Source organism: Hylobates moloch, unplaced genomic scaffold, assembly GCF_009828535.3.
Source record: "Hylobates moloch isolate HMO894 unplaced genomic scaffold, HMol_V3 SCAFFOLD_628, whole genome shotgun sequence".
NCBI classification, from domain to species: domain Eukaryota; kingdom Metazoa; phylum Chordata; class Mammalia; order Primates; family Hylobatidae; genus Hylobates; species Hylobates moloch.
This window is the reverse complement of record NW_026652903.1, coordinates 1-20528: the sequence shown is the minus strand read 5'-3', so window position 1 is coordinate 20528 and position 20528 is coordinate 1. Positions and strand designations below refer to the sequence as shown.

Sequence of the window (20528 nt, the reverse complement as noted above, 5' to 3'; positions counted from 1 at the left end):
TCACTCCCACTCCCAGCCCTTTAAAAATCCCACTCATCCTTCAAGACTCAGTTTAGTTTTCCTCTCCTCCGTGACGGGATCTCCAAACCCAGCCCTCTACTGGCATTCCCTGCTAAGCATTTGCAGTTCTTTTTGCACAAATCTGGCTGCCCTACTAATATGAGCCCCCTTCAAAGACACAAACCATTTCAGATTCACCACTCTGTCTCTCAAAAGGCCCAACAACTGAATTACACAGAACAGATATTCCAAAAACATCTGCTGAACTATTCATTGCCATCAAGTAGAGGCATTCCATAAATGCAAGCACTAACAAACATTAGGTATTTATTGGAATAATTATGGTTATTATTGTTCACCATTTTATTGGTTCTGTGGCCTTAGGTAACTTGTTCAGCCTCTCTGAAGCTGTGGAATAATAATAGAACCAACCTCACAGGATTGTTGTCTCATAGGATTCAGTGAGTTTGTACATGTAAAGCATGTAGACAGGGGGTAGTGGTTGACAAGTGTAAGCTGTACAATTAGTGTTAGTTTCCACTGGGCCTTGAGCTCCACTGTCCTCCTGCACTTGACCGACAGCTAAAAGATCTCCCTGTTTGTCTCAGGAAAGTCATCGTAACAACCCCTAACTTACTCTTAGCCATACATTGCTCCAAGTCATTACTCACATTCGCTTGGTCAGTTCTCTAACATCCCTCTGTGTGGCAGGTTCTGTTATTGTCCCCATTGTCTCAAAGGAGGAAACTGAGGCAAAGAAAGGGTAGGTAACTTGTACAAGGTCATGTGATTGCTAAGTGCTGAGGCCTGAATTCGGACATGGTGCCTGGCTGCAGAGTCCAGGTCTTCAACCCTTGCAGTCACCCGCCTCACTAAGGAGCCCTGTGCTAAGGCCTAGCTTGGTTCCTTTCTGTATATTCTGAGCACCTGCTGTATGCAAAATCCAGTTTCCTCAAACATCTTCATGGAAGCATAAAACAAAATGGTCTATTTGAGAGTGGAGATGGAAGTAATTTCTGAAGTAAGGATTTCTAGGCAGTTGCTTATATACATTTTAATTTAATTCAATTAATTAATTTATTTGAGCTGGAGTTTCCCTATTGTTGCCGAGGCTGGAATGCAATAGTGCAATCTTGGCTCACTGAAACCTCTGCCTTCTGAGTTCAAGCGATTCTCCTGCCTCAGCCTCCCGAGTAGCTGGGACTACAGATGTGTGCCACCACGCCTGGCTAATTTTTGTATTTTTAGTAGAGGCGGGGTTTCACCATGTTGGCCAGGCTGGTCTCAAACTCCTGACCTTAGGTGACCTGCCTACTTTGGCCTCCCAAAGTGCTGGGATTACAGGCATGAGCCACAGCTCCCAGCCTACATTTTATTTTTAAATTAATTTAAAAATTTTTTTTTACTTAAAAACATTTCTTTGTCCTTTCTCTTGCACTCAAATTAATTTTTAAAAAAGATCTGAATACATTCTCCTTGGAAACAAAATAAAATAGTATAGAAGTTGCCTTAGGCCTAGTTTCTTCCCCTATGCCCAGAGATTAGCACCATTAGCAACTTGGTTTTTGTCCTTCAGACCTTTTAAAGCACATTTGACTGGACGCGATGGCTCACACCTGTAATCCCAGCACTTTGGGAGGCCGAGTTGGATGAATTGCTTGAGTTCAGTAGTTCGTGACCAGCTTCGGCAACAGAGAGAAACCCCATCTCTACCAAAAATGCAAAAAGTTAGCTGGGCGTGGTGGCATGCGCCTGTGGTCCCAGCTACTTGGGAGGCTGAGGAAGGAAGATGGCTTGAGCCCCGAAGGCATAGGTTGCAGTGAGCCAAGATTGTACCACTGCACCCCAGCCTGGACAACATAGTGAGACCCAGTTTCAAAAACAAAAAAAAACCCAAAACCAAAACAATCCATTTAGGTACACATGCAAGTTACCCATAAAAAACACTGGATTTTGTGTTTGTGTATTTTTGTGTAAGTGGTACTATGTTTTACATAGTGTCCTCCTCTTGGTTTTGCCAATAGAAAATGTAGAACATAGCTTTTGGGGGATTTTTTACATCGATGATACTACATCTTTGTGTTGCTTTGTAGCTTTCCCTCCTGCTTATTGTGACTGAGCTTTCCAGAGCTTTCCAGTTAGCACACATAGATCATCCTTATTTGTATTAGTCCATTTTCACGCTGCTGATAAAAACATACCCAAGACTGGGTAATTTATAAAGGAAAAGAGGCTTAGTGGACTCACAGTTCCACGTGGCTGGGGAGGCCTCACAATCATGGCAGAAGGTGAAAGGCACATCTTACATGGTGGCAGACAAGGGAGACTGAGAGAGCTTGTGTAGGGAAATTCCCCCGTATAAAACCATCAGATCTTGTGAGACTTAGTCACTGTCATGAGAATAGTCCCTTCCACAACATATGGTAATTGTGGGAGCTACAATTCAACATGAGACTTGGGTGGGAACCCAGCCAAACCATATCATTATTTTTTTCAGTGATGCTGAATCATAATTATAGTACTTTTGACATGCCTGAATAAAGTGCCATGTATGCATTATCTAGCACCGTTCTCAAATCAATATGAGAAAGCAGGTTGTATTATTATTTCCATCTCACTGATGAGGTGACAGAGGCACAGAGACGTGGAGTAACTTGTCTGTGGTTGCACAGCTAGTAAATGACAAGTCTGGGGCATGAGCTCTGACAGTTTAGCTCTAGGGCCCAAGATTACCTACTACTTCTGGGGTGACTTTGTTGTTGTCTGAGACAGGTTCTCACTCTATCACCCAGGCTGGAGTGCAGTGGTGCCATCATAGCTCACTGCAGTCTGGACCTCCTGGGCTCCAGCAATCATCCTCTCTCAGCCTCCTGAGTAGCTAGGACTACAGGCACACACCACCATGCTTGGCTAATTTTTAATTTTTTTTTGAGATGGGATCTTGCTATGTCTAGGCTGGTCTTGAACTCCTGGCCTCAAACAATCTTCCTGCCTCGGCCTCCCAGAGTGTTGGGATCATAGACGTAAGCCACTTGCACAGCCTGGGATGGACTTTTTAAATCCTTTTCCACCAACTTGTAAGATGTTTCCAGCATTTGGCTGGTGTAAGCAGTGCCGTAATGAACATCCTTGTATGTGCTTCATCTAACACGTGTGAATGTTTTGCAACAGAAAAATGAAATTGCCAGATCATAGAGTTTTGTGCAATCTTTAATTTTAAAAGATACTTTAAAATTGCCCTTCAGAGTGGCTATACCAATTTATGCCCCGTAATGTACTTTTAAATGTTTTAAAGACTCCCACTAGGGCATGTCCTGGAAACTGGAAGGAGTTTAGGTGAAAGTTAAAGGCAAATCACTTTGTAAGGGATTCCGACTGGCAATTCTAGAAAACATTAGTGAATTGTTCTTTAAAGATTTCCTGATTTGGAATGTAAGTTTTTGTGTTGTTTTTGTTTTTGTTTTGAGACTGGGTCTCATTCTCTTGCTCAGGCTGGAGTGCAGTGGCATGATTACAGCTCATTGCAGCCGTGATCTCCCAGGCTCAAGTAATCCTCCCGCCTCAGCCTCCTGAGAAGCTGGGACTACAGGCATGTGCCACCATGCCCGGCTAATTTTCCTACTTTTTGTAGAGGCGGGGTTTCACCATGTTGTTCAGGCTGGTGTCAAACTCCTGGGCCCAAGTGATCCACCCACCTTGGCCTCCCTGTGCCCGGCCAAATGTTACTTTTTATATAGCGTTGAGCCAGGCAGTATATGTGGGAGGAGGGAAGTAGGCAGAATAATCTATAACAAAAAAGAAAAAAAAGGAGAAAATTTAATTAATATTATTAGTAGTAGTAGAATGAATAGGATCGAGTGAAGAATAGAAGCAATTCTCTGGAATATAGATATTAGTGGTGTTACCAAGCAAAAGGGGCTCACTGCCTAATGTGCTAGAAGCTAATACTTTGACACTGGGTTTTTGAGAAAAGAAAAGCTTTTTATTGCAAATTGGCTCACAAGGAGACAGGAGTCCAGCCCAGATCTGTCTCCCTGTGCTTGCTTTAAGACAGTGATTTTATTAGGAAAGATTGAAAGGGTGGATTCTGAGATTAGTAGGTGATTGGTGGAATGAGAGGGGAGGTCTGAAAAGCCCTTGTATATACGCAATGATCTCTTCATGTTTCTTCATGGGTCCCATTTGCAAATTCATGGGGAATTAGTATGAAATATGTGGTGGAAATTTAGGCTGTGACGTTAGCAAGCTGGTTCTGCACAGACTCTAGTTAGCCATACTGGTTCCACCGATTTTAGCCAGTTCTGTTATCTTACAAGCAGAGGGACTTTCAGCAAGTTGTTTCTTTCTGTAACTGCTATCCTACAAACTGAAGAATTTCTGTTAGTTACTGGTTTCTTTAACTCTTTGGGGCATGGTTTCAGTAGCAGTAGTAATAGTAGTAGTATTAATCGTAAAATATCCCTTTTATTGAGCACATTCTATGTGTGCAGACACTTTCTATGTCATTGAAATCTCACAAAACCCATATAAAGTAAGTATAATTATTCCAGCTTTACAGATGGAGAAGCTGAGGCTCAGAGTGGTAAAGTAACTTGTTGAGAGTCACACACTCAGAGAGAAGAAAGATGTGAACCTGCGGTGTCTGTCTCTACTCTTCCACCCTGCCTTTCAAGCCTTCCTGCTAGGAGAGGGCATGGGGAGGCCACCTGCCACCCCTTCTGGGTACCCAGGGAGGTGACACCTGTGCCCGTCGACTTGCTATCTTGCAGGCCATCAGCTTCTTCACCGGTGACATAAGCTACCTGTTTGAAGGGGTGTGCTATGGACCCCTAGTACTGATCACCTGCGCATCGCTGGTCATCTGCAGCATTTCTTCCTACTTCATTGTTGGATACACTGCATTTATTGCCATTTTATGCTATCTCCTGGTTTTCCCGCTGGAGGTAATGTCTTTCTTTGTCACCCATTTGATGCTGGGCCCCAGAAGTCCCAGGGCTCTGGAATCTGGGATAGCTCTGAGTGAGAACGTTGATTCTTGTTGACCTTTCAATCCATTGTGGTTAAGATTCAGCTCCACTCCCTACTTCAAACTATTCTCCAGCCACAGCATTTGGTTAATAAGTAAATAAGAGGTGAACGTGATGTGCAAAGTCTACCTCGTAGCTTTCTATGGGAGATTATCTGCTTCGACAACTTTCCTTTGCAGACAATCTCTCTGCGAGATTTTTGTTCCGTCTCTTCTACCCAGAATGTGCTGATGTAATAACACAGCCAGCATTTAACATTTGTCTGAGCACAGTATAATGGGGAAAGGGAAGCATATTTGTTGCCAAAGATTCAGGTGAAATAAAATTGAGAAAACAAATGATTCTTGGATTATGTGTGCTCTGAATTATTGAAATCGAGTGTTTTCCTGAGTGCAGTCACTCTGATCGAAAGGTGATTTTAATTATTAGAGGGTTTAGGGTTCCAGAAGTCAGAGGAACCATTTCGGTTTAGTTTCTGTCTAAGTAGCCATAGCCTGGCTTGGGACTCAGGAAAGAAAGGTCCCTGGGATGCTCTAAGGCATGGTGGCCTGGAGAGCTTCGACTGGAAAACCTCTCTTTGGAAATACACCCAGTTGCCCTACTTATGCCAGGCTGAACTCTCCTGCCCTTGTCAAAGGAAGCCCTTGCAGATCAACTCCAAACTTGCTGTATCCTGACTCCAGGTATTCATGACAAGAATGGCTGTGAAGGCTCAGCATCACACATCTGAGGTCAGCGACCAGCGCATCCGTGTGACCAGTGAAGTTCTCACTTGCATTAAGCTGATTAAAATGTACACATGGGAGAAACCATTTGCAAAAATCATTGAAGGTATGGAAAGTCTGACTCTCTGCTCCAAACCTGGTGATGGCATGGTGAGCCAAGCCCCTCTCACCTCCTGGGGATTTTTTTTTTTAATGCTTTGGGGATGGTGCTGTGCTCTTTGGAGAATGTTCTTGTGGTTATCTTTGGTGTATTTCTTTTTTATTTTCCAGACCTAAGAAGGAAGGAAAGGAAACTATTGGAGAAGTGCGGGCTTGTCCAGAGCCTGACAACTACAGCCTTGTTCATCACCCCCACAGTGGCCACAATGGTCTGGGTTCTCATCCACACATCCTTAAAGCTGAAACTCACAGCGTCAATGGTAAGGGTTTGGGGGGCTTTGTTTTCTCCCCATCATGATTGGGAGTTTTCTCATGTGTCCTTTTTTAGCCATGCCCCTCAAAGGTCTGAAGGCTTTGTAAATGGACATTATATGTTGATTTTGATTTTCCAGACAAAAGTCTAGCGCTGTCTTCCATCTCGACCCATCTGAAAAAGTGACATCTTGGATAGCCCTGTGGGCGGGCTGGATAGCAGAACCATTGGGGGTGTGGGGGAGGTGGTACTTGTAGTTAAAATTCTGACAATTTGAATTACACCTTGAGGTTGTGGAGTTCCTCTAATTCCTAAATAAGGGCCCTGGAAGTGCCCTTTAAACACAAAGCTATAGCTTCTTCGGTCCTTCCCTTTGTGGTCGGGACCTGGCCCTGAGAAGTGGCAGCTGCCTTTCAGTGTTAGGAATCCCAGCTCTTTGAGCAGAATAAGACAGGGTGCTGCTCTTGGAGGGGTGGTAATCCAACTGGGGAGGCCAGGAGGCAGCACCCAGAGCAAGAAGGGAAGCATTTGAGAGTCTGCAGCCAAGGGGTTGTGTGTGCCCTAGATGGCTGGCCCCTCTGCTTGGCTCAGGCACGCACCAGGAAAACACCCCCAAGAAGTCTGAGGGTGTTGGGGGCGCTATAGAAGGAATACTTTCAGAGGTACTTGAGGCTCACACTGAGATGACACAAGGCAGGTCTAGACGAAGGCATTCCTGCTCCATTGGAGTTCATTTTTGGATGAAGCCAGGAGAAGAAAGGAGGAGAGATGGGCATGGATTGGAAGGTTCTTTCGGCACCTCCAGGAGGGCACCTTCTGGGGTCCTGAGAGCCTAAGGTGTTTTGCTATAGTCACAGTGCAGCATGGGTTAGGCATAAAGGGTAAGGAGATGTCGAATGTTAGAAAGAAAACAAACATCTAAGGCAAAGAAGAAGAAATAGGACCTTGACAGCAAGAATAGCACCAAGCTACATTGAAAGGGAGCAATGCTCACTCACATGAATTTTCTTGTTTTTTCCCAACTTTATTCCTGTATGCACTTTATGATTTTTCTCACTATGCCAATGGGGAAACTGGGCTGTGGTAGGGGCAACCTGCCCAAAGCCAGAGATGTCAGTGGCTAAGCTGCAACAGGGACTAGGCCTTTGACTCTAAGACTCCAAGACGAGTGCTCTTTTCCCAGCTTTTTCCAGTCTCCCCCAAACACTAGCTTAGCCTCTGTTGGATGAAGCAACTGCTTGTTGGATGCTGAGGATGTGGCTCAGGGATGCGGGTGCCAGGGAATGGAGGAAGCAGGAAGGGCCACGACCCTCACCGCCTCCTCCCCTTCTTATCCAGGCCTTCAGCATGCTGGCCTCCTTGAATCTCCTTCGGCTGTCAGTGTTCTTTGTGCCTACTGCAGTCAAAGGCCTCACGAATTCCAAGTCTGCAGTGATGAGGTTCAAGGTAGGTCGTCAGGGGACTGGCTGTAGGCCCCCTGCTTGGACGCTTCTCTGCCTTCAGCCCCTGTGATGTTCCTCTTGAACACGTCCCCTGGCCAAGGCCTAGGTCGAGAAAGGGATTAGCTAACTCGGTGACCTCCTGTGCCAAGGCTGGTGTGGAGCCTGGGAAGACAGATGAATCGGGTCAGGTCTCAGTCCCCAAGGAGATCTTAGGATAGTGTGTCCAAACCAGGTCTCAGACAGATGCTCTGCAGACTTTGTCCAGGTTTGCATAGAGTTACCCCAATAGATAGTTTTGTTTTAGAAAAACACCGTAGATGTTGCTTGCATTGAAAAACTTGGACATTTTATGCGAAAACCCAGATTTTTGAATTCTCTTGAATGATTAGAAGATCTAGTGACCCTGGACCACATTCTACCATGGCCACAGGCCGCTGGAGTTGAGGCGATAGCTGCCCTGTTTAGATGGAGGCATTTAGCTGCAGTTTGCCGTAGTCTCTACCATACCCTATTGCACCTCCAGGCCTGGAGCTGCATTTTACTTACCATTTATCATCTTAGAAATGGTCCACTGTCCTTATTTACATAGCTGGCATCTAGTTTGAAAACTCTAATCTAAACCAATCTTTAAAAGTCATTTTGTAGTCACTCCACTTTTACGTACATGCAGTCCACGACCTATTATCACTCATTCACTCATTCATTCATTAATGCAAAAAATGTTTATTGAGCTCCTACCACAAGCCAGGCACTGAGAATACTGCATTGAACAGGGGTCCCTGCTGTCAGGGAGTTCTGATTTGGTATTGGAAACAGACAATTAACAAGTAAATTAATGATCAAAGAGGATTAGATCAGATCACATGAAGAGCCATGATGCCAATAAAACAATGTGATGTCCTAGAGCAAGCTTGTCCAACCTGGGTCACAGGTCGCATGCGGCCCAGGATGGCATTGAATGTGGCCCAACACAAATTTGTAAACTTTCTTAAAACGTTAGGTGATTTTTATTTTTGCTTTTTTTTTTTTTTTTAGCTCATTAGCTATCATTGGTGTTAGTGTATTTTCTGTGTGGCCCAAGACAATTCTTCTTCCAGTGTGCCCCAGGGAAGCCAAGGGATTGGACACGCCTGTTCTAGGGAGTACGCTGGGGAGGGCTGGGGGTTCCTAGGAAGAGCCTGTTTAGGGAAGGCCCCTGCAAAGGTGACTTTGAGTGATGATGACCAGGCTGAGGAAACAGCAAGTGTGAAAGCCCTGAGGCTGGAATGAACTTGGCTGCTCTGAGTAACACAAACAGTGCTTTGCTTATCACCAGCCCAGCGTGCTTCCCTGACTTCTCAGCAGCTATAAGAAGGCTCCTGCTGCTGCCTTCCTTCCCATGGGACACTGGGTTGGCCCATTCATTCTCCCCTTCTGTGCCTGTTTTCACCTGTGGAGGGGGCAGAGATGAGGAAGCCACAATCTGAGCTCAGAAGGGTGGGTAAGAGAGTCCAAAATGTCAGGAAGCATCCTTCTAGATCTCTTAAGCATATCTCTAGGTAGGGATATGTGAATGTAACCTGACTTCCATAGGATCATACTCCCCTCCCATTCTTTTAATTGCTAGAATTTATGTAGTTCAACCCTTGTGCTTTATAGACAGGGAGCTGGAGATGCAGAGAGAATTGACCAGCTAATGGTCACCTTTTGAAATGTATGACCCCAAATGACCTTTCCCCAGTATGGGACACAGACAGAGCTCTTTATTTTCAATAGCTACAAGTAGATTTTTTTTTTTTTTTAAAGAGATGGAAGTCTCACTATGTTCCCCAAGCTGGTCTTAAACTCCCGAGCTTAAGCAATCCCCTCACTTGGCCTCCCAAAGTGCTAGGATTACAGACATGAGCCATTATGTCCAGCCCAATAGAAATAGAATTTAATCAGAAAAACATCAATCCTATGAGTCAATGGCTATCATCACTTGGGACGAGGCTAATGTAGGTTAGGCCTTAGTCAACCTCCTGAGTGCAGAGTTGCAGTTGATAGTGCAGTGTTTGCAAATATGGAAGAGTGGCCCGGTGTTCTGAAATTTGGAAAACACTGACCTAGAATATTCACCCACAGAAACTGGCCTTTCCTAACTGGTGGTACTTCTGCAAACTTTTACTGCTTATTAGAAATTCACAAAACCATACCAACTGGCAGGCTTGTAAAACTGGGAACACATTCCTGCTGAACTAAAGAACTGTATTCCTCCTCCCTCTATTTCTTTTTGTCTTTACAGAAGTTTTTCCTCCAGGAGAGCCCTGTTTTCTATGTTCAGACATTACAAGAGCCCAGCAAAGCTCTGGTCTTGGAGGAGGCCACCTTGTCGTGGCGACAGACCTGTCGCGGGATCATCAATGGGGCATTGGAGCTGGAGAGGAACGGACACGCTTCTGAGGGGATGACCAGGCCTAGAGATGCCCTCGGGCCAGAAGAAGAAGGGAACAGCCTGGACCCAGAGTTGCACAAGATCAACCTGGTGGTGTCCAAGGTAGCCTTGTTCAGGCCATGCAGGCAGGCCAGCTGCCAGGCTCTCAGGACCTGAGGCTAGGAGCTTGGCCAGGTGCCCCACCATTTCCTTGGCTAAAAACTGCCCTCTCCAAGATCTCTCCCTTTAAAATTCAAATTTTTCATGGAGGGCAAACACAGGATATCGTTCATTTTTTAATGTGAATTAATCTATCTTTTAAAATTTTTTTGGCTTAGGTAAGACCCAAAATAATATGAGAGTACTATGTGCTTGTCCTTGGAAGGACCAAGGACACCGAAAGGAGAAGGGAAAGGAGTCCCAGCTAACATTTATTACATTCCTCGTATGTGCCAAGCACTATCCTGTGTTTGAATTTGGTTATTCTGTGAACTCACCTTATCTGGCTCTTTCTCTGCCTAATGTTTACAAAGATTAGCTTTCTGCTGTCTCGTCTTCGCCCCTCCTCTGTTCTTCTCTGTTATCTATTAATGTAGATATTGATATCTTATAATAATTGATATAGAATAGATATAGATATTGATCTATATATAATGATAAATGTCTAAAAATAGATAATATCTAGTAGTAATAGGTGTTAATATCTAATATCTACTGTCTCTTATCTATTTATACTTTCTTCCTTGGTGATCATCTCTAGCCCTGCGGTTTTAAATTCTATCTCTGTGCTATTATCTCTAGCCTTGAAGTCTCTTCTGGACTCCAGACTCAATTGCCTATTTAATGTCTCTCTTAAATGTCCATCAAGCATTTAAAATGAAATAAGGTTTTGATATTCACCCCCTTTGACGAGTTCCCCAAATCTTCCTTCTCCTGGGAGATGGCACCATCATCTTTCCAGTGGTTGAGAACCTGGAAGTCACACTTGATTCCTTTCCTTCCCTCCCTCGAATCCAATCCACCAGCAAGGCCCGTCAGCTTGACTTCCACATCTGCTCCAAACCTGCCACCCTCACCATAGCCCCTCCACTGCCCTATGCCTGCCACTGTCACGCCGCTCCCAGAACCTCCTCATCCACCTCTCTGCTCCCACTTTCGCCTTCTTATGAGCCGTCTACCATGCAGCAGACAGAGGGATTTTCCTTTTTTAAATAATTAATATATATATTTTTTCTTTCAATAGCTTTTGGGGTACAAGTGGGTTTTGGTTAGACGGAGGAGTTGTATAGTGAAGTCGAGATTTTAGTGCACCCGTGACCTGATAGAGTGCATTGTACCCTATAGGTAGTTTATATCTCTCACCCCACTCCCACGCTCTGTCTCTGTGAGCCTCCAAAATCCATTCTATCAGGGGTTTCCGACACCTGGGCAGTAGACCCGCACTGGTCCACAGCCTGTTAGAAACCAGGCCGCACAGCAGGAGGTGAGCAGCAGGCCAGTGAGCATCACCGCCTGAGCTCCGCCTCTTGTCAGATCAGCGGCAGCATTAGATTCTCATAGGAGCGTGAACCTTATTGTGAAGTGTGCATGCAAGGGATCCAGGTTGCACACTCCTTATGAGAATCTTGCCTGATGATCTGAGGTGGAACAGTTTCATCCTGAAACCAATCCCCTGCCATCAGTCAGGGGAAAAATTGTCTTCCATGAAACTGGTCCCTGGTGCCAAAAAGGTTGGGGACTGCTGCCTTATACTATGACAGAGGGATCTTTCTAAAACATAAACCAATTCAAGTCACTCTCCTTAAACCCTTCAGTGACTTTTCACTGCCTTTAGAGCCCGGGTTCCTCCAAATCTGTACTTGTACCTCTGAACTCTTTCCCACCAGTGTTCTCACAGCTCTTGGGCAGCAATGACGCCTGCTCTGCAGAAGCCTTCCCTGGCTGACCCATCTAAAATTGCCTCAACCCCCAACACTCTGTCTGTCATAAGTGCCGACTTCGTTTTACTCATATCACTTATCTCCATCTGATATTTATTTATTTATGTTGTCTGTCTGTCTTCCCATCCCCTCAGCTTATATTCTGAGCTCAATGTGAGGTCTTTTCTTCATTACTGGGTCCATAGAGGAAACTCAGATCACTATTTGATGGATGAATGAATGTTTCAATAAATGAATGCATGCATGCATGCATGAAATTCTGTGAGGCTGGCTTCTTTATTCCCATTTAACAAATGGAGAAACTGAGGCCCAGAGAGGCTAAGTGGCTTTCCCAGGATTGCTGCATAGAATAGACACCAATCTGGAATTCAGGGTTCTTGCCACCTACCCCTGAGTTCCCCTCTGCCTTTCCCTTGTGATCTCCTTCTCTTGGGTCACCCCCCCTGCCTCCAGGGACTGCACACAAAGCTCCTCTTGAGCTTTGCTTGTCTGAGGAGTCTTGGGCTCTGTGTGGTTATTTTGTTTTCTGTGTGTTGTTTTGGGTTCTAAACGGTTGAGCTGCCATGGGCAGGTGGGTATGCCAGGGCTGTGCTGTCCCAACACTTGTGTGTCCTCCTTGGCTTGCAGGGGATGATGTTAGGGGTCTGCGGCAACATGGGGAGTGGTAAGAGCAGCCTGTTGTCAGCCATCCTGGAGGAGGTAAGTGATCTGTGGCCACATGCGTGCCTGTCTCCAGGCAGTCCAGGCCCTCCCAAGCTCCAGTGCCCCAGACGGGGCCCCCCACTGCTTTCTTCCTCACAGGGGTCTGAGCAAGTGGGATTTTTATAAATGAAAATGGTTGTGCTTGCACTGTGCGGGAGGTGCGTGATCAAGGTGGCCCTCTCTCTTCACCTTGTGGCAGCACTCCTGGTGCAAGCTGCCTCTTATGTCACCTGGAGACCTGTCCTCACCTGTGCTCTGTGAGGATACAGGATATTAACTCAAAGTTAATATGATCATACAAATTATTTCACAGGGAGTTGAGTCCAGTCTCTCTTCCACACTGCAATAGCCTGTTGCAATGGTCCCTATAAAAAAAGCATAAAAATCATTTTATAAAGCCCAACTCATAACATTGAGGAGTGGAATGTATGTGCCTTTTAGGATGGCATCGGAAGAGAAATGTGGGGGGAGAAACAGGGAGAAAGAAGGAAGGCAGCCTGGGGAGAGGAGGCCTGCTTGATGGGATGGGGCAGTCATACTCATACTCCGGCAGTGGGGTACATATGCCTGCTGGGTGCCCTTGCCCTTGAGATTTGAACCCCCCATTCCATCCCCTGTGGACGAGTTTGAGGTCTGCTGCCACGTGGACATGTGGCTCACACACGCTTTCTCCAGTTTCTTTTTTCTTTCTTTTCTTTCCTTTTTCCCTTCCCTTCCCTTCCCTTCCCTTCCTTTCTTTCTTTCTTCTTTTTTTTTTGACACATCCAGTCGGGAGTGCAATGGTGTGATCTCGGCTCACTGCAACCTCTGCCTCCAGGGTTCTTATGCCTCGGCCTCCTGAGTAGCTGGGACTACAGGCATGCGCCACCATGCCCAGCTAATTTTTGTATTTTTTGGTAGAGACGTGGTTTCACCATGTTGACCAGGCTAGTCTCGAACTCCTGGCCTCAAGTGATCCACCTGCCTTGGCTTTCCAAAGTGCTGGGATTATAGACGTGAGCCACCATGCCCGGCCATTTCTCCAGTTTCAAAAAAACCCCAAACCCATTCCCCAGATCCTTTGGGGTCACACTACACACCTTATAATGAACACTAAAAGGACCCATGATGCTTGCTATGCATTTTTGGTCACGTTCCCTTAAGCGTCTTATGCCAGCCCTTCCCCGTGGAGCCCCAACCTCACCCTCTCCTGGGCTGCCATCTCTTCCCCCTTCTTCTTCTGCCCATTGTCCCTTGTTCCCCCAACACTGGGAGAAGTTTTCCTTCCTTTCTTCGGCTTTTCCCTCAGCTCCTTCTCCCAAATGAACATTGTCAAACTCATCCCCTCCTTGGAATGTGGTTATGTTACCAAAGCCAGCTCTCTCTTAACACATCAGCCACGTGCTGCATGTGGGATGGCCTTTCCCCAGTTTCTTTGCAACTGCAAAGAAGAAAGACTCCATTAAAAAAAATTGTAAAACTAGCTTCAGTACTTACATGCGAAGTCCTGTGCAAAGAGCTTTCCATTTTCCCCTTTAACTCTGGTAACCTCCCATGACAAAGGCATACTCACGATGACCCATTTACAGATGAGTACGTGAGGTTCCGAGAGGTGACTCATCCAAGGTCATGCAGCAGGTGAGGGGTGAGCCAGGGCTGAGTCCCAGGTCCACCTGAGGTCAGAGCTCTGTTCTACATCACAGCAGCATTGCCTGGCAGCCTCCAGGCAAGACCACCTCCCTACATGCCCAGTGGTTTGTCAGTTTCCTATGTAAATGAGCCTGTCACTTTCCTTCTAATAAAGGAAGACAGAGATGCCATTTTAAAGTTTTGTTCTTATTCATTAAAGCCTGGCTCCAAACTAGAAGTAAACATTTTAGGGTATAAAAGAGAAAGGATTAAGAATGATGAGGTCCCATGGCAGGGTGCTGGGGATGAGTGTCTATCTCTATTTGTTTTTAATGTGTTGTTTTGAACTTATGCAGAAAAGCAGGAAGAACACTACAGCAGGGATCCATATACCCACCATCTGGATGCCACAGTTGATAGTTTTTGCATATTTACCTTACTATATAGACATACATTTTGTAGAATACTTTAAATTACACAGGTTATAACACTTTCCATTCTAAATACTTCATCATGATGTCCAAAAGTAAGAATGTTTTTCTACCTAACCATGATAACATTATTCTACCTAACAATAATAATTCCATAATACCCAGGCATGCTCAGAGATAGCCTGGAACTTTTGGTGTGCATAGTAAAGACCATGGAGGCACTGGCTGCCAGGGAATGGGGCTGGGACAAATAAGAGGAAAAAACGTTCACGCCTGTAATCCCAGCACTTTGGGAGGCCGAGGCGGGCAGATCACGAGGTCAGGAGATCGAGACCATCCTGGCTAACACGGTGAAACCCTGTCTGTACTAAAAATACAAAAAATTAGCTGGGCGTGGTGGCGGGCGCCGGTAGTCCCAGTTACTCAGGAGGCTGAGGCAGGAGAATGGTGTGAACCTGGGAGGCGGAGCTGGCAGTGAGCCAAGATCGCGCCACTGCACTCCAGCCTGGGCGACAGAGCGAGACTCCGTCTCAAAAAAAAGAGGAAAAAGTGTATGGGTGTCTTTAGTGCAGGCCTTGGATTCAGTCCAAGCAGGACCTGGCTGGGCTTATCTCCAGCTGCTTCCACATGTTCTCATGGCCGGTCCCTGGAACTTGCTGGTGGGCCTGGCAGGGCCACATTAAAAGTCCCTTTTACCGAGGAGAGCCCCCAAGGTCCTGGAGGGCAGTGGGGCCCTGGGCACTGTGCCTGCTAAGCCAGGCAGGCTCTGTCCCTTGGCCCACTTGGTCCTGAGGCTGGACTCATTCTGCCGCAGATGCACTTGCTTGAGGGCTCGGTGGGGGTGCAGGGAAGCCTGGCCTATGTCCCCCAGCAGGCGTGGATCGTCAGCGGGAACATCAGGGAGAACATCCTCATGGGAGGCCCATACGACAAGGCCCGGTAAGCTCCTGGGAGGGGAAGGGGAGAGCACAGGGAATGTGGCTGGTCTGGGGGCACCTCCAGCTTCAAACCTGACAACTGCTAACACTTGTGTGCTCCACTTACACGTATTACCATATTCACCCCTCACTGTGAAAGAAATACCACCATATCAATTTTCCAGATGAATCAGCTGAGGCCCCAAGAGGTTAAATAATTTGCCTGAAATCACCCAGGTGGTGGGATGTGATAGATCCAGGATTTGAACCCAGTTGCTTTCAGAAACTTCATGCTTAACTATTACGCTATATTGGCTCAAAATAGTCAATACACTCTCCCCCTCCAACATTGCTACATTAGAACTTCATTTGTGTTCGTTAAATCTTGGCCCCTAAGTGAAAAGGAAAACCAATGGGAGCAATGAGGTTCTGTGAAAAGGAAAACAAATGGGAGCGATGAGGTTCTGTGACATAGAGGAAACCAGTTTGAATCTATGGCCCCGTGGATCTCCCAAGTCTTGTCCATATCCCTCCTTTCCCTCTATGGCCTCTCCCTGCCCTAGAATTCTCAGGTTAACCTGCCCAAGACATGAGATTGGATGTCATGAGTGAAGCCTGTTCAGTGAAGGGTCCAGGAAATCTGCTCTGAATGCTACAGCTACGCTTCCAACTATGGTGGACTCTGACCTGTGACTGTTTGCTTGGTTTTGCAATCTGCCCCTGGGAACAACATAGATATGGAGGTGTAGGAACTGGCTGTCTCTGTCTAGTTGTCCTGTGGACACCTCACAATCATGTCCAATACCAACTCATGAGCACCCTGCCTGCCCAGCCCCATACCCCTGGCTTCTTTTCCCAAATTGTGCAACTTGGTTTAATGGCATCACCCAAACCTTGCACCCCTGGAAGCCAGATGTCTCCTCCTCTGATTTCTTCCACATCTAATTGGTCACCGATCGTGAATAAGCCTGTCTCCTACATATCTCTTGTATTTCTGTCTTCTCCATCTCTGCTTCTAGTTCTTTCAGCCTGTGATCTCTTGTTTGAACAGTTCCCACTGCCCCTGCCCTTGGGTCCCTGTCTCTAATCTCCTGCTCTGTTCCACCCCGCGTAAGATTGTCTCCAGGGCAATCATCCTAAGTCCCAGCTGAGAATCATCCTAAGTCCCAAGATGAGAATCTTGTCATTGCTCTTCTTTATGGTCTTCTATGAGACTGATAGAACTCATACAGAAGTTTTGAAATATCTGTTAAAATAAAAATGCACCAACCCTTTGACTCAGCAAATCCACTGTTAGGTATTTAATGTGTAGATATTTTCACCCATGGAGGCAAAGACCCATATACAAGGATGTTCACACTGCATTGCTCACAGGAGCAAAAGAGTAGAAACAATTCCAGTGTCCATCACTAGGGCACTGGTTAAATAATTTATGGTGCAACCGTATAATGGAATATTACAGTGCCATTAAAACAATAATAACCTATACATGCAGTACCATGCAGTATACATCCATATATGAATAGATTATTTCTGAATAAATACGTAAGACACTGTAATAGTGGCTGCTTTTTTGAGATGGAGTCTCACTTTGTCTCCCAGGCTAGAGCACAATGGCGTGATCTTGGCTTACTGCAACCTTTCCGCCTCCCTGGTTCAAGCGATTCTCTTGCCTCAGTCTCTCGAGTAGCTGGGACTACAGGCACGCACCACCACGCCCAGTTAATTTTTGTATTTTTAGTAGAGACGGGGTTTTGTCATGTTGGCCAAGCTGGTCTCGAACTCCTGATCTCAGGTGATCCACCCTCCTCGGCCTCCCAAAGTGCTGGGATTACAGGCGTGAGCCACAATGCCCGGCCAATAGTGGCTGCTTTTGAGAAAAGCAAATGAAGGTCAGAGATGGGAAAGAGAACTGCTTTTCATTGCATCTTTTTGTTCTGGTCAACTATTTACTAAGAGTGTGTATTAATTTAAAAGAAATGAAAGAGGGAAGGAAATGAAAAAAGCCTTCAGTGTTATACCATTAAACACCATCAAGTCTAAATTTCTTAGCATGAAAATCAAGACCATTCCTTTCGACACTGGGAAGGGTGATGGGTGGGAGGGCTGGTCCCCTGTGCCTTATGGCTCTCTGTCCTTCACAGATACCTCCAGGTGCTCCACTGCTGCTCCCTGAATCGGGACCTGGAACTTCTGCCCTTTGGAGACATGACAGAGGTGAGAGGGAGGCGAGCCTGCCTTCTCTGTGTAATGTTGGTGCTCTTATGTTCATGCTGCCTCCCCAGGCAGGGAAGGGAGGGATCCCAGCTCTTCCTCCCAAAGCAGCTGGAGTTTTTCCTGCAGCTGCTGTAGGAGGAGCAAAGCTTCCCTCACTGAGGGAGGTTGGGGCTCAGCTTATAGAGGCACCTGGAAAGGAAAGTGGGTACCTTACCCCACAGAGGTGGAGAGCTGACCTCAAGCTCCTTCTTCTGAAGCAAGAGCAGAGACCCCGTGAAGATGAGAAACCCCCCATCGCCCTTGCCCCACTCCGGCCAGTGCAACATCAGCCATGACCCGCAGGGGCAATTTCTGACTGTAACATTTCCCTGATAATTCACAATCTTTTACATCTGCAGCCACCTTAATACACATATGACCCTCACCCGAGAAAAAAGTGGCATTGCCTTCTTGATTTTAATGGTCTAGTAATAGCTCAGTCTGTTGAACACTTACTACATGCAAGGTGCTATTCTAGTGACTTGAATGTAGTGTCTTAGGTGAGAGTCACGATAATCTCAATAACCTCAGGAGGGTAGTCTCTTAATTCTTCTTCTTCTTCTTATTCTCCTTTTTTTTTTTTTTTTTTGAAGGGGAGTCTTGTTCTCTGTCTGTCACCCAGGCTGGAGTACAGTGGTGCGATCTCAACTCACTGCAACCTCCACCTCCCAGATTCAAGAGATTCTTATACCTCAGCCTCCTGAGTAGCTGGGATTACAGGCATGCACCTCCAGGTCCGGCTAATTTTTGCATTTTTAGTGGAGACAGGGTTTCATTATGTTAGCCAAGCTAGTCTCAAACTCCTGGCCTCATGTGATCCACCCAGCTTGGCCTCCCAAAGTGCTGGGATTACAGGCATGAGCTACTGCGCTCAGCCTATTCTTCTTCTTTTAAAGCTGGGACTATAAATCCTTGATGGCAGAGAGCTCAATGATCTTATTCAAGGTTGTTTCTTCAATAGGAAGAACAAGGTCTCACCTGTAAAATGGCATAAATAAGAGTACTGACCTGATCGGATTGCTTTGAGGCTTAAATGAGTTAATACAAAGTGTTTTGACTAGTGCCTGGCCTAGAGTAAGTGTTAACTATTATTGTAAGAGCACAGTAGGCATTGAATAGTGTTTGATGAATAAGTAAATGAATGAATGGGGAAACTGTGCTTTGGCCAGATCAAGCAGGTTGTCCAAGGTCACACAGTGGTGACCTGGAAGCACGGCAGGGACAGGAGGTTTCTCTGCCACCATTTCAACTCTGATTCTTCTGTACAGAGACTTCAAGCAGTCAGGATAGAACAGGAACTAGGACTTACACTCCAGCTCCCACTTCCTCAGAGCCCAAAGGAGGGATGGGCCAGCTGGCAGCTGCCTGGAGTGCTAATCTGCAAAACATGCTCAGTAACTTGGGTTTCCACCCTCAACTCCTATCACAGCAGGTGCCATGTGAGATGGTCCTTGCAGCTCTGGTCTGTTGAGTGGGTGCACACAGTGCAAATAGTCTTTGACGACACCTCTAACCCAGGCCAACGGTCCCACAAGTTGACAGGTGCTGTCAATGGAGATTAAAAACCTGAATAAGGCCAGGTCCAGTGTAACCCCAGCACCTTGGGAGGCCAAGATAGGAGAAATTGCTTGAGCCCAGGAGTTTGAGACCAGCCTAGGCAATATAGTGAGACCTCATCTCTACAAAAAAAAAAAAAAAAAAAAAAAAAAAGGTTTAAAAACATTAGCTAAGTGTGGTGGCACCGCCTGTAGTCCCAGCTACTCAGGAGGCTGAGATGGGAGGATCGCTTGAGACTGAGAGACGGAGGTCGCAGTAAGCCATGATTGCTGGCGCCACTGCACTCCAGCCTGGGCAGCAGAGGAGACCCTGTCTCAAAAAACCAAATAAATAAAACCAGAATAATATGTGAGACAGTGCTCTTACTTGGGAATGAGTGACTTATTTTATTATCTGAATTTTTAATAGTTTAATGTTTGCCTCCTAGAAGTTGATAGGGTTAGAAAAATTGTATCTAAGTAAGAGTTACAATTTTTTAAAAGTCATATATCTTTAAATTTAGATTCAGGGGATACATGGAGAGTTATAAGATTTTTAATTAATTGAGAAGCAATTTATTCATCCCCTACTAACCACGTTTTGAAAAATATTTTTATTGATGCATAATATTTGTACATGTTTTTTGGGTACCTGTGCTATTTTGTTGTATCTGTAGAATATGTAATGATCAGGTCAGGGCATTTAGGGTACCCAGCACCTTGAGTATTTATCATTTCTATTGTGCTGAGAACTTTTCAACTCCTGTCTACTAGCTCTGCTGAAATATACAATACATTGTTGTTAGCTATAGTCACTCTATTCTGCTATCAAACATTAGAACTTATTCCTTCTATCTATTGATGTTTGTATCCATCAGCCAACCTCTCTTCATTCTCACCTCCCTTCCCTACCCCCAAAAATCCTTTCCAGCCTCTGGTGTCCATCATTCTACTATCTACCTCCACGAGATCAGCTTTTAAGCTCCCACGTATGAGTGAGATATATATGTATTTTTAAGTCCAGAATGCCAAATTATCAGATATCATGGAGTGTGTGCATATCTTGGTCTGTACTGAGGGGGTTCTGTCTGCTACATCTGTCTACCCATTTGAGCGCACCTGGCTGTGCTCGCTGTCTGGA

The 20528-nt window shown here is 45.7% G+C and overlaps 1 protein-coding gene across 1 annotated transcript; it reads left to right on the top strand.

Annotated features, from left to right (window-relative positions):
* Window positions 1-4769: 4769 nt before the first annotated feature.
* Window positions 4770-17813, top strand: LOC116464410 (ATP-binding cassette sub-family C member 11-like; the record flags this gene model as incomplete). The annotated part of the gene is made up of 8 exons (XM_032147671.1): window positions 4770-4943; window positions 5711-5858; window positions 6023-6171; window positions 7503-7610; window positions 9870-10121; window positions 12566-12637; window positions 15494-15618; window positions 17741-17813. Coding segments are annotated over 8 exons (1101 nt in total), but the record flags the coding sequence as incomplete, so codon positions are not given.
* Between the last annotated feature and the right edge of the window lie 2715 nt (window positions 17814-20528).